This window comes from Pezoporus flaviventris, unplaced genomic scaffold, assembly GCF_033815535.1.
Source record: "Pezoporus flaviventris isolate CSIRO_AGI_PZ_B2104156 unplaced genomic scaffold, CSIRO_AGI_Pfla_v1 ptg000007l, whole genome shotgun sequence".
Classification (NCBI taxonomy): domain Eukaryota; kingdom Metazoa; phylum Chordata; class Aves; order Psittaciformes; family Psittacidae; genus Pezoporus; species Pezoporus flaviventris.
Window position 1 is genome coordinate 61,474,854 of NW_026892555.1, and position 17,274 is coordinate 61,492,127.

Consider the following 17,274-nt stretch of genomic DNA (forward strand, 5'->3'; position numbering starts at 1 on the left):
TCCCATATAACAACCTTGTCTCTAAAGTGGAGAGGCATGGGTATGATGGATGGACCACTTGATGAACCCATGTGGATAAGGAGTTTGATGGATGGCTGCACTCAAATTGTTGTGGTCGGCAGCTTGATGTCCGAGACACCACATCCTTGTCTCTAAATTGGAGAGACCTCAATTTCGTGGATGGACCACTCGGTGGATAAAGGACTGGCTGGATGGCCACACACAAAGAGTTGTGGTCAATGGCTCAATGTCCGGCTGGAGACCAGTAACGAGTGGTGTCCCTCAGGGATTGGGGTTGGGACCGGTCTTGTTCAACATCTTCGTCGCTGACATGGACAGTGGGATTGAGTGCGCCCTCAGCAAGTTTGCCGATGACACCAAGCTGTGTGGTTCGGTTGATACGCTGGAGGGAAGGAATGCCATCCAGAGGGACCTTGACATGCTTGTGAGGTGGGCTGATGCCAACCTCATGAAGTTTAACCATGACAAGTGCAAGGTCCTACACGTGGGTCAGAGCAATCCCAGGCACAGCTACAGGTTGGGCAGAGAAGAGATTCAGAGCAGCCCTGCGGAGAAGGACTTGGGGGTGCTGGTCGATGAGAAAATGAACATGAGCCGGCTTCAGTGTGAGCTTGCAGCCCAGAAAGCCAACCGTATCCTGGGCTGCATCAAAAGGAGCGTGACCAGCAGGTGGAAGGAGGTGATCCTGCCCCTTTACTCTGCTCTCGTGAGACTCCACCTTCAGTACTGCATCCAGTACCCCAACACAAGATGAACATGGACCTGCTGGAGCAAGACAGAGGAAGGTCACAAAGATGATCAGAGGACTGGAGCACATCTCCTATGAAGGCAGGCTATGAGAGAGTTGGGGCTGTTCAGCCTGGAGAAGAGAAGGCTGCGTGGAGACCTCATAGCAGCCTTCCAGTATCTGAGGGGGGGCTATAACGGTGCTGGAAAGAGACTTTTTATACAAGGAAGTAGTGATAGGACAAGGGGAATGGCTTTAAACTGAAAGAGGGTAGATTTAGATTAGATATAAGGAAGAAATTCTTTACTGTGAGGATGGTGAGTTATTGGAGCAAGTTACACAGAGAAGCTGTGGCTGCCCCGTCCCTGTAAGTGTTCAATGCCAGGCTGGATGGGGCTTTGAGCAACCTGGTTTAGATTATCCTGCCCATGACAATGGGGTTAGAACTACATAATCAAGTACAAGTACAAATAAGCACCGTATTGACAAGAAGATGTGCACGCTCCTGTTTTTGGTCTAGTGGACAGTCTCAGATCATTGTATTTGGGTCAGTTCTTGAGGAGATGCAAGGAGCACAGCTAAAACTCTGGTTAATGTGGTGGCGGAGAGGATGTGTTTCGCTGTAGGTGGACCCTGCTTCTTCTACCAAGGCTGCCATGACTTTGGGGATCTGCTAATAGGCACCATATAGTGCCACATCTTATGGTAAATAGAGCCAGAGAGATTATCTCCTTCCTTAAATATAAGGAGGTGGGAGGAGGACACCAACTTCACATGCGACAGTCCTGAAGAAGCTTGAAGTGGAGAGGTTCTCTGTCCATAGTGAGTTTGCTGCAGCAGGTGATGAGGAGTGAGTGGCCTTCCAGCCAGTGCCACAGCCACGGGGAACCTTACTCGCAGCAGAAACAGTGCCAGGATGCTGGGTGGAAGGGAGAGGCTGTGGCTGGGAATTCTTGAAAGGAGTGATTCAAAAGCCATGCCTGAAAGTGGAATAAAGCTACAAAAAGTGAAACTGAATGCTGTTAAACAGAGCATAACGTGCAATGTTTATTTGAAATTAATGTTGCTTGCATGCCTTCAAACTGCATTTTAATATTTAAATTGCTGCAAATGTGAACTATTAAAATAAAATGTCCATGAATTATCACCCCCAATCTTCCAAGTTACAGTGTTACAAATGAGATGGAAAGAGTGCCTAAGGCAGCTAACTAAATGAAAGACTTTCCCCATCTTATGTTGAATTTATTCCACAATAAGAGAACCTCTTTTCCCTCCTTTTCAGCTGTGGGAAAGATATCTCACGGAAGAAAATCTTAGAATGGGACCCAAATGAGGAGCTGGTATATAACTGAGATTTTGGTGCTCCAAACAGCAATACCCACCACTGAGGGGACTGAGTGCACTCACATGAGTAGATTAATTCTGGCATTAGACAGGGAAGAAGGTTCATCTCATCTCCCTACTTCCAGAGGAATATCAACTGAGCAACTATTTCTATGTCTACTCCAGAATGGTGAAAGAGAAGAGGGCTTTGTTAAGCACTCCCAGCTTTCTAGAGGAAAAGAGTGGCTGGACTTCCTCACAGAGTCACAGCAGTCCTGCTATGAGCACATGCTGCGATGAAACCATAACACAAATAAGATGGTGAGACAATTTCACTGCAGATTGCTGCTATACGTTGGATCTCATCCCTCTTTTGTTGGAGGAGTCCTTGGGCAACAGAGATGTCATCATTCTTTGGCTTCAAAAGACGGGGCTACTTATGGGTCCTTTAGTAACATGAGAGTAAAGGGAAACTGTAGGAAGTAGCAAAACTATTCTGTATTTTTAAACTTAGACTTTGTCTTACGGTCTCTCCATCAAAAATATGTGAGAATTTAATGGAATAAGACATGACAAATCAATAGAGAAAACAGCATCTGAACCACAATGCAAGCATTTATTGTCTCCTTGTGCATTAAATTACCCAATTAATGTTTCCTGTTGCCTTAGCCTGTTCTAATAAGGCTTGACTGTCGCTTATCAGCCCCTAATCTTCTAAATGATGAACAAGAACTGCAGCTGGATTTACAAGAGCCTTTGGGGCACAATACCAAACTCCCAGAGCAGCGAAGATCCATCTTTGGTATAATGCTTATTAGGGTTTCTCATTCATTACCCTTTACTTCACACAGATATCTGCTAACAAGATCAGCTCAGCTTTATTATTTATGAAGTACTATTAAAATAAATATACTGGACAACCAATCTCTATGTATTACACATTTGTCAAAAAATAAGCTTTTCCTTGCATAAAAATGTCATTTCAGATAGCAACACTCCCTCAAACCAACCGAGTTTGCCTATTTCATTGGCTTATTTTTCCTGAAAGGGTGATCTATGGCTTAAAACATTTTATGGTAAGGAAAATGTTTCCAGAGTAGCTGAAAGTAATTCTTATGGTTTGTGTGAATGAGTTAGCTGATTAGAATAACAATGTTGGTAGAGTTGTGAGTAATGAGTAACTAATAGGGATAAATGATTTTTAATAGACAATGGTCATGTCTTCAGAATGATAAATACTTTCCTATTGTTAAAAAAAATATCTATTTTACTAAGAAAGGCTTCTTATGAACTGTGAGGTTGGGGGGGGGGGGGGGAGGGAGGAATAGATTCATTTAGATAAAATGCTATTAAATTGCCTGTATAGTGTCCTGTCAGACAACTATCGACCCCATCCCATGGGAGAAATTGATTTCTGTGCAGAGAGCTATGTGCTTTCTGCAGTGCATTGCTTCAGTGCTATTGCTCTGGTAATCACACACTGCTGCCTCTTCTCCTTTCCCTCTCTGTGTTTATTTGTTGTGGAAAGATTGATTGAGAGACATGAGGGATTTAAATTGCCGTATTTGTTGTTATTTGACCTTTTCAATTATATTCTCTTAAAAATGTAAATACTTCATTTGTAGTAATGTACATATGAATTTGCTCAAGTGGTCTGCAAGTAAGGCTTTCAGGAGGAGGCATTTACCTTTGTTCTCCTATAGAACTGTAAGAGCTGACTCAGTTAAGTGAATTCTAATGCAGCAGAGGATGCTCCCTGCTCAGTAAAGCTATCTAGGTTAATTCTCAACACATCAAGATCTGAAGATGAGAAAAATAATCCAAATTGGTAACACCAGAACCACCGGAGTGCTGAAAAGTGAAATGATACATGGTTAGGTATCCTTGCTTCAGTTTGAATTGCTTTTCCTTCTTTTAGGCATAAATACCTTTTGTCAGCTTTCGCTAACGATAGTCATTTTTTAACAAGACAAAGCCACTTGAGGTCAAGGATTTAAAGTTGAAACACAGTTTTAAATCTTCCCGCTTTGCAGGTAAGTAAGAAACAAGGTCTTTAATTGTCATGGCATGGTCACACATAATTTCTCATAATACAGCTTCAGTTTACAGAACTGTTTGTCTAGTGAGTTATGTATGTGCTTGACTTTTTTTACTACTTCTTGTCATTCTTTCATTAGTTTCATTAGTATGACTCACCTTATCACCATCAGCGCTAAAACAGGGGTTTGGATGGTGGGAATCTAGGTCCTTGCTGTTCTCTGTGAATACACCTTGGCACTCGCACAGGGGGGAATCTCTGAATGGGAAAAATCCAGCATAGACTTTCTTATTCTACCTCATGCCAGTGTTAACTAAGGGCATAGAAGGGAATAAAGATGTGCTGGTAGATCACAGTTATACTTTAGAAGTCACAGGCTGCTGCATTAGGCCTTGGGAGGAAAGTATAGGATGGCTTAATTAAAGCCTTGCATTCATCCAGACTTGAAGACCAGTGAACTTCTGAGTCCACCAAAGCTATGCCAAATATCCAGAGTTTCAATGCTTTTATTTTTATTATGCTGGGTGGACAAAGCTGCAAAAGCAGAACCGTCGATGATCTGTAAAGTCGATAAAGACAGGATGCAGCTTTCCTTTGCCCTTTACTTGCCCATGCCCTTTAACCTGTAGTAAATGGACATAAAATGCTGTCTAGTCAAAATCACATTGCTTTATGCTGATCTTATGCTCCCTCCCTGCTGTGTAAAGAGATGGCAGAACTGTGATGAAACTGCCATGAGCAAGGATCATTAAGTGCCATATAGAAATTTAGCTGTGCTCCTGGGCATTTAAGCAGCTTTCTCTACCTATGCCCCATCAGCTGTTTGGCAAAGCTGCCACAGTCTTTTTTAGAGGTGCTATGAGGTCATGAGGCAAAGTCCAAGCCAGCAAGATGTTCCACCACAGCTCTTGCAGAGCATGCACCAAGGCAGGAGAGGAAGGTAACAGCACCCTGTTGATGTCTTGCAGCAGTTGTAAGGTTGCTGCCTTGGAAGGGATCAAGGATGACTATGGAGCAGGTTTGAAAGTGAGAGGGCAAGCGGGTTGCTTAGCTGGAGGCTAATTCAGTGAGGACAGTGGGAAAGGAAGGCATGTTATAAGGAGGGACAACCACAACAGGAGAACCAGATAGAAACTTCATCAGAGTAAAACCGTCAGCCTCCCGCTGCCTTCCCTTTTCAGGGGCTGGTGACATTGGTTTCCAGATCCTGTCGTTTGTGTTTTGCCTAACCTTTTGCTTTGTGCTTAATGGTGACTGGGGTACACGTGAAAATCATTGTTACTGAGCTCTGGAGAAGTGCTAGAGGAGAGCAGAGACAAACTGGAAGAAAAACTTCTATTTCAGCATAGAGGAAAAGAATCTCAACTGGGAGAGTGGTGAAACTTTTGAACAGGTTGCCTAGAGAAGCTACGACATCCGTTTCCTTCAACAGTTTCAAAGCCTGACCAGACAAAGCCTTGAGAAAATGAGTCTAACGTTAAGGCTAACCCTGCTTTGAGCAGAATGTTGGACTAGAGAACTGCTCCTATTCTCCTCACACCATGGTCTCTTTGAAACGGAATCTTTCTATGATTTTATAACTTCAGCTCCTGATTACATTTAAGCATTTGCCTGAGATACCACCTTGTGAGGACAGCAGCTCCATCCCATGAAATCGAGACTTTGTTTTTCAATCGCTTGTTAATACTTTGCATGGCACAGCAAGTGAAGATAAATTTCTGCCCCTCTTCCTCCATGCTGGCACTCCTCCTCTCATTAAATAATTCCCTGTAACTTTGCTGCAACTGGAGGCAGACGCTGACTTCTCATGTCCTTTCAGGCAGGTGCCTAAGCAGGAGGGAAAAGAACGTATCTGGGAGTATAAGGTGCACGTGTACAAACAAGTCTCTCAGCCATGAAGAGATGCAGCTGAGATGGGAATGTTCAATCTGGGTGACAGAAGCTGCTGGAGAAAATCACTGACTGCAGCACCATAAACCCAGTGCTTCTTAACTTCTGGCCTGAAGGTATGAGATTCTCTCCTTCTGTCTTGGGGTGAGGAAAAGGAAGGAGAAGCTGCACAGTGTGGTTTTGTTAGAAATACAAAGGGAGGAAGGTGGTAGGGGAGGAAGGATCAGGAGTCAGAAAGACAGGAATAAGATAGAAGTGTGGGGGAGAATGTATGTGGGAATTTGCATAGGGAATGGACACCATTATGCATGTTTGGTGAAACATCATTGTATGAGTACATATGAAGGAAACAAGTCTGGCATGTGGGGAAAAGCAAAAAGCTGCAGCAGTGACACCTATTACAGAGAAGATGGCTCTTTTCCTTATCTGTTCTCAGGTATCATAAGAAGTTTAGAGAAATAATTTTTGTCTAGCTGTGACAAAGCTGCCACCTCTCAATAAGCAAACAGGGGCTTTAAACTAAATTAACGTGAAAGGAACCTTAGAAATAGTAAAGGGATAAAAATGTCAGTTGCATCTCTAAGGTATGAGATTTATTGAGACCTGTTCTAGTTTGCTTATGTGTATTCTTAATTAAATAGGATTTAAGTTGATAGCCCGTTAGAAGTACATCCAAAGGGAACTTCTGGATGCCCCTTAGGGAGTGTTTCTGTGCTTCTCTCTCACAACAGAGCGACTTTTTGTAAAATAAAGCAAGCTACCTGTAATTGGAGAATCCAGTGTTGCTAAGCCCAGGATTTTAGTAAGACACCCGTGCATTCCAAAGCACCTTAGCGTCCACTTATCGGCTTGTGTTCATTATGTGCCCGTGCTTCAGAGAATGTTTAATCAAGGAAGAAACTGCCCCTCATCCCTGTCCCCACTAGTTTAATCCAAGAATCCACCATTTTAATATACTTTATTTGTGCATGTGTAAAAGGCTTTGCCTTTCATGCTGTGACGGGGAAAGCAAAGAAGGGGAGGAGCTGTCAGATAACGGCTGGTAAAGGATGAACTGCTTGCAGAGCTTACTTCTGGACTGATGTTTTTCTTCTATTCAGCGTCTTCCTCCTTTGCCACCCATTGCTAAAGACAAATACAAACAGACATGGGAGAACAACTTAAAGCAAAGTTGCAGCGCAGGGAAACACAGAATATCTGAGCATTGGTTGCAAACATTTCCAGGTCAGAGACCAAAGGGTCTGTGTTACGCTTTGAAAAACATTTGTGAAATTCATAACTTCAGTCCTGTCTCCAGTTCTCTTGCAACCCCCACAGGATCCCACCACCATAATTAGCATCCTTACTGGTGCATACAGGTACAGACTAAGCCTCCTCATACCTTGGTTTGATTTAACTAGGTGTGGGTTGCATTAACATGGCAGGGTGATGAGGAAAACTTGTGTCGTTCTCTGCTTTGAGCTAGTAAGTGCAGATTAGTCTGCATTTACTAGCTCAAAAAGCATCTGCTTTTGACCCACTGAATTTCCTTTAAAGGAAAGAAAGCTAAACTGTTCTAAAAGGCCACAAGAAGTGGACTTTACGATTACCAGCTGTCAGTGTGATAACTCCATTCTCATGTTTAATTATGTCATCCCACTGTTTTGTATGTTCAAGTGTGAAGCCCTTGGTTTGGTCCTGCAGTTGTGTTTGAAATTAGAAGTTAATGAACTTCCATGGTGTTGCTGATGAAAGCACAACCTAAACTTCCATGGGACTTCTTTCTATCACTACTTGTTTCAGATTTCTGTCTCTGCAATCCACCCATATCTTTGCAACCTTGTGGCATAGCTATTTCCCTTGGTTCCCTAGGTTCAGCTTCCCACCAAGTATAAAGCAGTAAACAGGAGAAACGTTGCTTCAAGTACAATGCGGTCACTTCTCTTATGTACAACCCTTCATCTAGTAAATGTACACTTGAGCTGAAATACTGCTAACTTCTCAGAAGTCATCTGCTAATCATCTGTATGAGGAGGACTCTCACTCACAGATGGATTGGACAGTGGAAGTTGTACCACCCCGGGGAGTTCCACCTCCATGAGAGCTGGCCTCCTTGGACATCATCTGGGAGGCCTGGGATGCAGGGGAGATGCCACTGCTGGTAAAACCTGATGAATGGGTTGAGCCTCTGGCACCTAGAACAGATACAAAGGAGATGTTACTGACTGGAAGGAACCTTATGGCGTAATTATGAACTACTAACAAGGCTAACAAATGTACCAAAAGTCAAGGAGACTGCTGGTTACTTGCTGATGACTTGTTCCATCAGGATACTGCTTTTTAGCTGCCACCTTGGGGAAAGGATATGTGCAGTGTTTTGTGGATAGTTCCAGAACACAAAGAAAACCTTCAACTCTTGCGCAGACTGTTTTTCATAGATCGCCAAAACAGTTTCAGCACCGTTTGTCTCTGCTGAGGAGCTACCTGAGGACAGTGGGACAAATTCCTACAGGAACTAAGGGTTGTTGCAGACTTCACTGCTTACTGCTCCAGGTAAAAGATACGTTCCTTTCACTTCACTTTCCATAGCATAAACCTGTATATAATAGATACCTGTAAAATTCAAACACTGCGGTGGCTAGTGAACAATTTCTCTATATATCTCCTTCTCAGTAAGAATAAGCCCGAAGTATTCCACTGCAATTTCTTCTCCTGGGAGAGGAGTAAAGCATTAGTGATGACAAATGTTCGTGATAATGCTTAAAGCATTCCTGGAGAATGCTCAAATATTTTGGTGATGAGCTTGTTATAATATCATCTGTAAAGTGATACTGAACAATACTCATGCCCTGCTGCAGAATCAGCCGCTCCTTCGAGCGTGTTTGCTCTGGGGGGAGGAATGGTTACAGTCTGAACGAAAAGGTTAAGAAGATGTGTTTGAAGAGTGAGAGATTTCAGTGAGCACCTGCGGAAATGAAATCAGGCCCTTTTAGCTCTCAATCAGTCAAAGAATGTGTGGCAAGCTCTCCTGCTGCAGGGAGCCAAAGCTCACACCTGTCTTGGCAACATTACAGAGCCAGCATTTTTCACATGGATAAAAGCTCTTTTGGAGTATCTCCTGTAGGCATGGCTAAGGTTTCCTTGAGTCATGCAGATTTCTCTTCACCAAAATAGTGGGTTTCATTAAAGTGCACAGTTGGTACAGACATTGCAAGAATAAAACTAGGTGGTTTTAAATGTTTATTTTGCTTATCTCTCTCTCTCATAAAGATACTCAGCATATGGAGGGATAAAAGTCTTCAATCTTTTAGTCTGGAAACTACAACTTCATGTTTTCAGTGGCATCACCACTGAAGAGTTTGCCACTGACTGTGTACTGCTGTAGGCAAGACTGTGCAGGTGACTCTGTGTATGACTAGATTAAGTAACTGACATCTCCTGTGTACCAGGATTTCTGCTGCTAATGTAGCATGGTGCTAGAGAGCATCTCTCAAGCTCTCTCAGTTCTCCTCCTCTCCTGATTCTCTCTCATCTTCTGTTCCTCTGCTGCTACAATCCCTTCATCTCTTTGCTATTAAATATTCAATAAACACTGTATTCAGTAACCTAAACTGAAGGATCAAGCCATACAGGGTAAAAATTAAAACATGCCTCACAGGAGTCACATGCAATATTTCTCTGAAGTGATTTAATGTCGTTTAATCCCTCTCTGTCTGGAGGGCCACACACTATGAATAATATTGCAGTGTGAAACATACCTTAAAAAAATAATTTACTTTCTCTTAATTAAGTTTATCACATTTTTTACTGTTAAAAGGTGCCCCAAATCTGGACCCTGCCCAGCTCACCCAGCCAAACACCCATTTTATGTCTGGAAGATTTCAGCTCCATCCTTCAGTAGACTTCCAGCTGCTCACTACGAAAAGAATTGACCAGATCATGACCAACATGGCAGAGAACCCCACCTATAACCAGCCTGCTGGTTAGTGTACTCCTGACATGTGGGAGATATGGGTCCAAGACCCCTAAGGGAGAAAGTGTTTGGAAGCCTTTATCCAAGTCAGCATGCTAACTACTGTACTGCTGGGTAAAGCAGGACTGTATGGGTCACTGTTTTCTGTGGAGTGATGCCTTCTTAGAGATGACTGCTGAATCAGGTCACACAGGCAAGACTGGCAGGGAGAATATGTCATGCATCAATCCCATGGGATCTGGGGTTAAACAGGTGCCAAGCTGCTTAGGGTCATCAGGTCAGGGATTGCTCTGTGCATGCAACAGAAAAGCAAGCAGGGCTAGCTCATGTGAAAGCCAGCTATGCCTAGTTTTAGTACTTATATACAGGATGTCAAGAATGTGTATATATTCCCTTCATGAATTCAGCTCTTGCACTGCAGCTAATTTTCCTCTGCTATAGTGTCTGCATAACATTTTTTGGTTTACCCTGTATGGATGTATGTGAGTAAAGAGCAAGGGAAATCTGATAATTTATATGAAATATAAGTACACAGATCATGTTCTTGCATAAGTGTATTGTTGCTTATTGCTATCACGAATTCCCATATTATTGATGATTCCTAGCAGAATGAAGAGATAGCACAAACTTCAAACAAAACACTGCCCTGCATCTCATAGGCATGTGTACATTCGTGCATATGTACCTATATAGAAAATACTCTTCATAGCATCCCACTCATAACACACAGTTCAATATAGAAATTGTTTGTCTTCAGTGCAATATGGAAGGTAGGAGAGAAGAGTTTACTTGCCAAGCTTATTTTCAAGTACAAAAACCTCTTTGTCCTTAGGCAGTAAACCACAAAACCACACACACACAAAATGGCTCATACCCATTTCCTGGAGAGTAGAGGTAGGGCCTCCAGAGCGCACTCCTCCCCCAGAAGCTTTTGCTTCATGGGACATCATTGATGAAGCAAGCGAGCCTCTTGTGATCCCGGAGGGAGAGAAACCAGCGTTGCGGACATTTTGGTCAGACATTTCTCTTTCTGGTGGTGTGGAATCCACTGAAGCACTGAGAGGCTCAGCCAGCTTTTTTATACACTGTCTAGGTCACAGCAGAGAAATGAAACTGCTGCCACCATCAGAAAGAAACGAAAACAAAACTTACCCTCACCCATGAAATGAAACTGAACCTTATGAAAATGCCTCTTTAGGCACCCTCACAGCGTGAGGGTGAAATTTAGGCAAACCAGCTGATTTCCTCTTATGATACTAAAACAAATTAGTAGCATGATGAATCATTGATCGGCAGCCAATGTGGCTGAGAATTTTGCTTCTTCATTCTTTTGCTTTGCACTCTATTGTGCTGAATTGCACCTGTAGAAGCTAGCCCTTCGTTTTAAGAATTAATACAGCCCTGAGTAAAGTCAATAGGAAAAAAGGCAGCAAAGTGGTGGTCATGCAGAAACTGCAACTCGAGTTTGTTATAGCACCCTGAGTTCAGCTGTGGTACAGCTGCCCCTGGAAAAAAAGGTTTGCAGAGAGCTGGAAATCAGAACTCCATTAACAATGGATGGTTGAAATTAATTTCTTTGTGGAAGGAATTGTTAGGGGCCCTTGCATCGTACAAGCAGACTGACACAGATGTTTTATTCTCCCCCATGATAAAGCAGAGCCTCTATCTTTAATGAACAGGCCTTTGCAAATGGCACACACTCCTTTATCACAGTTTTTCTAAGCCAATAATTTAAATAAGGCTATAGACTCCATAGGTCTCCTCCCTTAAGTCAAGAGGAATATCTGGTTAGGTCAGACTACCACAAGGATGGCTCTTGAAGTGGAAATATACAAAATAAAAATAGAGCATTTTCAGGGTTCTATAATATCTATATCTTGTACATGGTGGGTTATAGAGCCAAGGACACAAAGCCCATTCCTTTCTTCTTATATGTGCTATTTATCTAAGCAGTGGGATATCTGGCCCATGTACCCCTGAGCAGTCCTGCTCTTTTAACCCTTTCAGTCATTTTTTCTTTAATTCATATATGTTAGTTTTCTGTAATTCTGAAGTGTGTAATTTTTCTTTTCTGTTTGCTTTAGGGCTTCTCTATTATGATGAATCTTTATCCCCATGAATTCCTAGGTCTCTCATTTATGGTTTTAAATTACTTAATGTTACAAAATATCTACAGTTGCAGCTTAAATGCAAGTAAAATTCCATATAAGAATATGACAGTTAGTGCTGTAGGCACACTTCAAAGTGGCAAAAAAGACAAAAAATGTCACTTCCTTTTTATATATTACTACAGATCCCTCTTTTAAAACGCTAAAATCTTTTGGTGCTTTGTTAATGCAAGTTATTTAATACAGCCCATCAGGAAATGATTATAAAGTCTGGCAAAGCCACAGATAATGAAAGCTTCACAGACCTGCAGAGACTTTGTATGTGATGACCTTTCACTCCATCTTAAAACACAATTCATAATGGTTACACACAAAGTTGTTTAACTAAAATTACTTAAAATTAGACAAAATTGAAGTTTTATTGCAAGCAAAGTGCCTCAAGGTAATTCACAATTGTCAGAGACATCTGTGGATAAGCAGGGAAAGGAGAAATTAATAGTAGTATCATAAAACCAAGAAGAAACCCAATATAATAAGCAGAGGGAAGTCACTGAAGAGATTCAAGGGAAGCCTTTGTTTACAACTGTGCCATGGACCTTGACTTTAAAATCTGCCAAGTGGCTGCAGTGAGTTGGATGAAGAATGTGTGAATAGTCACAGAGGACACAGTGCTAAAACCAGCTGAGCTCTCCCTGCTCTCATGCTCTTGTTACTGTAGTGACATGGCAAATAACAGTTATGGGGAAGTTCTGACCTAGAAGGGGTTTGCATTTACTTGTTTTCAGCTTACTATGAAAACCCAACAATCTCTTGTGTGAAAATGAAGGAAACCAAGGTCAATCTCTTGTACCTTGTCAGGGCTGAGCCTGCTATTAGGTCTTAATAGCCCTGGACAGACCCTGGCAGACTGAAACTGCTTCTGGCTTGACCTTGGACTTGCCTTACCACTACAAACTTTCCTGATGATTTGGACTCTCGGTTCAACCTCTGGGTTTGCTGGGCTCACCTTGCTCATGATGGTGTAACAGGGCCTTCCTGTGCTCCAGTTTAAGCATACCAAATGTCAACTCTGAATTGGGATTAGGAACAAGAATTTAGTCCCTGAGCCTGCAGCTTCCAGAGGTCCTCTCCCTCCACCGATTCACCCAGAAAGATATGCTTCTTCTCTCCTCTGCTGGCTCTGTGAAATGTCACCTAGCATTTTTGCTTTGTTTTACTGGCATTTCTGGTTAGAAAGTGTGACTTCCAAGGTGTTAGGTGAGTGTAGTTGATACCCAGCTGAGTTTACAGAGAGCTTGGCACAGGAGCACTAAGGCAGTTCTAAGTCTTTGTGGACCGCTTGTCAGAAATCCAAGCAGTGATAATTTAAGAGACAAACTGATGCAAGTTCTAGTTCAAGTATGGAAGGAAACAGAAATACACTGAGCCTGACATTAAAACAGTCAATTGGACATGGGAATAATTTCCCTGTCCCAGAAGGTAAAAATCTGAGGAAAGAAGACAGGTCTTGTAAGCTGTAACAAAAAGCACCCAGTGGCACTTCTAAGCCTCAGAGAACAGAGAGTCAAAGCCATGAATACCAAGAGTACAACTGCCTTTATTTTCAGTGTCACTACAATTTCAGTAGCCTTAGGTGCTGAAGCATTTATACATATAGTCTGATTTTTATACATAGGCTGATTTTTAACTCTCTGAGTGTCAGGTTTCATCCTTCAGTGCCAAAAATCATGTGCTGTCTAGACTGTGTGCTTTTGAAAGGAACTGGTAAACAGAGGCTTGGTTGGAAATTATCTGAAAATCCGGGCCATGGGCATCCTTCCATTCTTCAGTTAATAAAAAAGAGAAGAGGAAAGCATGCTAAGCTGAAATCACAAACTAACACATCCAGATGTGCATGAAGCTCTTCTATATTTTGCTCAGGAATGACCTTACTCTCTTGTGCCTGTGGATATATAAACTGCTGTGTCTCTTCAGTATGTTTTCCTTGAAATTCTCACTAGTGTGCCACTTAAGAGGTATTTTCCTCATAGTGAAGCTGGGCAGCTGATCACAGACATTAATCTCTGTATAGCCTCCTTTTGGTAGTCACCCTTCTTATTCCAATAACATGTTCATTGAAGACACTTTTTCATAAATATTTTCCCATAAACCTCTGTTTCAAAAGAGATTATTCAAGCAGCTTTTAAACAATTGCTCTTTTGAAGGGTCTAATTGAAGGAAATAAACCTGTAGAGAATCTCACTGAAGCAAAGATCTTCAGCATCCAAGATTATCTATCTGTCACCCTGTGACCTGTTTCCTTCACACTACTTTTTAATTTTTGTAGCAATTATAGTGTATATGGATAATACCTATTAGCATATTTATGGTCATTGCTTCATATTTATTGTCTGCACAACTCATTAATCTTCATCTAGTGTGTGAGGCTGACAGCTCAATCTATTTTGCAATCTCTGGGCAGCAGCCATATCCAAAAAGCTTTTGTTTCCTTGTAAATAAACTGTGTTCAGGACCAGAGGACAATGGTACATCACACAGTGATTGACACAAGCCATGGCTGCTAATCAAAAGTAGATTTTATTACCAGCTGAGTCAAGTGCATTATGGGGCCATTGTTCTAGTGCTGTCAGGGCAAGAGCATACGTAGTCAGTCACCTTCTCAAGATAGGTTGATTGTTCTCCAAGATTAGACAGAGTTGCCTTATTATCCATCCCAGACAACAAGGCATCTCACCCAAACAGACGCTTTTACAGAAACTGCCTGTACATTGAATTGATTTGAATTGCTAATGCATAATCTGTCCAGCACAGATGTGCAATGAATATTTGGATGTTGTTTTGCATGTCAGTTGAGAAGGCTGAATGATGAGGTGATGATCGTTCAGTGATGGGTACTGGACATTTGCCAACAATTGAGTTTGAGCACTTTCCCTGACAGTAATCAGATCAGCTTCCAAAACGTCTTTTCTTCAATTCACTGACAATTTATGTTAGAAGATAATGCAACACTCTCACAGTTAACACAGTTGGCAGCAATTTGCATTTTTTTCATATAATTAAATTTTTCATTTCACCCAAGAAGAGATATATATACAAGCCGCATATGACATACATATTCCAAGACACTTCCAAAGTAACCCCACTTGAATAAGAGGCCATCTTGGGAAGTCCAAAATGTTGAAACTCTCCGTAATACAGATGGCATTAGTTTCATTAGTTATAAAGCTGCATTTTCTGTGAAAAAAATACGAACCTTGTTATCAAGCTGTATTAGGTAAGGTCTCCAAAAAAAGCATAATTAATATAATAAGCTTTTAATATAGGACCATGGTCACGCTTACAGTAGGAGAGCAAACACAGTGTTGTGACCGAAAATATTTCAGTCTCTGTCAGGGTTGCATAAAATGGGATCAGAAATGGACCACACAAGGCTGATACTATGACATCATGGAACTGATAGGAGCTCACACAATGACATCACATGATTCACATGAATGGGAAAGAGGCCTTTATGTAGTCATAATCACAGAATCACATAGAATGACCCCGGAGGTCATTCGGTTCAGACGGGGACTTACCATGTTATTCACTCAGAGACATGCTTAGTTGAGTTCTAAGTATCTCCAAGGATGAAGATTTCACAAGCTCTCTGGTCAACTTGCTCCAGTATTTGACCACTCTTATAGTGACATTTTTTCCCCTGTATACCTAGTCAGAATTCTGCAAGTTATGTCTGTTGTCCTTTCTCTGTGCATGTCTGAAGAGCTTCTCCATCTTCTTTATATCCCTTATTATTTCAGACCTAAAAGGCAGAGTTAAAACCCTACCTTTAGGACATAAGTAGCTAAAGAGATATCGATAGCTTAGAAAATCAGGGGCTCATGGGGACACTTCTGATACTAATTAAATTTTACCTTCTAACTTTAGGTATGTGTCTAGTGTATCTTTAATCATACAGTGAAATATGTTCCCTTAAAAGTAAATAATAATGCTTCTCAAAAACTTCTAAAGCTCTTTTCAGAATACACATTAATTAATGCAGGGTTGTTATAAAGGGAAGAATCACTTCCTTTAACTAGCTGGATTTCCTACTAGTTAAATTTATTATAGCTAGGAAAAGAGTGGGAAGTGTTTGAGCCAAAAGTTTCACAACCAAGGTCAGAAGGAAGTTGACAGATGAGTTTGATTTTTCCACATATCAGCCTTGCTCAGGGTTAGGCTAAGCGGATCTCATTTCGATTTTTATTATTAATTTCATCTGTCAAAAGCAAGTCATCATTATCCCTGCATTACAGATGAAACAAATCACAAACTTGCAGTGGGGGCTTTTTGGGAGGAAGAAAATTCCAATTTTGGATGCTTTAATTTGGTGTGCTACTAGAAAGGGAACTAGAGACATTAACACCTGTACACACTGCATAATTGTAATATCAGCTGAAATTCAATGGATTTTCCAGCTAGAAATCCAGAAACAAAGCCTTTGAATAAGTGGCCTGAGAAGACTAAGTTTAGACCTTGAACAGAATTAGATGGCAAAATCTTGCCAGATGTCCATTTCATACATATGGATTCCAGCCTGTACGCTTCAGAGCCCCCGTAGCTGGATTCTACCTCACACTGGCACATCTGCTTTTGACCTTAATACTATGTTGGTGAGCATAGTCAGTCTTAACGTTGTAGTTTATGTCAGGATTTTGCTCTGTAATCCAAACATATCAGGTGAGGCCCTCCTCAGAAGAGATTCTGCAAATGAGCTAGCAGTCCTGCCTTGAATGCTCAAGGTTAGAGGATTCACCCAGATCAAGACTCAGCCCTTTGAGAGCTCAGCCATGGTGTCACATTCCCCTTTGTTCTCTATCTCCAAGGAAGTCTTCATTATTTCATTGGGCGTCCCACTGATCCTTCCCTACCCTGAGATGTCATGCTTTTGCGACATGGATATGGAAGCCTGGGCATCGTTCTCAGGGCTGTTAATTGATGCTGCAAGTAGAGTGGTACTTGAAAGATTTCAGGAAATAGCCAGTAAAGTATGTTCTTAGTGAAGTAATCTTTTAACCCAAAGACATGTAACACAAGCCATTATTCCTGTGTTGAAGGATCCTCTCCTTAGGGCTAAAAGTCTTATTTCCCAAAGCATGGAAAGTTACTTCACCTGCCAAATAAATGTCAGCAGTCTAGTCTTTTCTTTTTTGAGACCGCAAATGGAGGTAAAGAT

The 17,274-nt window shown here is 41.6% G+C and overlaps 1 protein-coding gene and 1 long non-coding RNA gene across 2 annotated transcripts in view; one reads left to right on the forward strand and one right to left on the reverse strand.

The window, feature by feature from the left end:
- The window catches only part of LOC133267055 (uncharacterized), a 497,367-nt gene that overhangs the window by 140,929 nt on the left and 339,164 nt on the right, over nt 1–17,274 (forward strand). The gene's annotated exons all lie outside the window — the stretch shown is intronic.
- LOC133267047 (interferon alpha-inducible protein 27, mitochondrial-like) lies at nt 6,941–11,014 on the reverse strand. Its single transcript, XM_061448949.1, has 3 exons — nt 10,826–11,014; nt 8,027–8,173; nt 6,941–7,124 (listed from the first exon to the last, which is right to left on the reverse strand). The coding sequence occupies exons 1-3, from the start codon at nt 10,971–10,973 to the stop codon at nt 7,096–7,098; spliced, it is 324 nt and encodes a 107-aa protein (XP_061304933.1). The 5' UTR covers nt 10,974–11,014; the 3' UTR covers nt 6,941–7,095.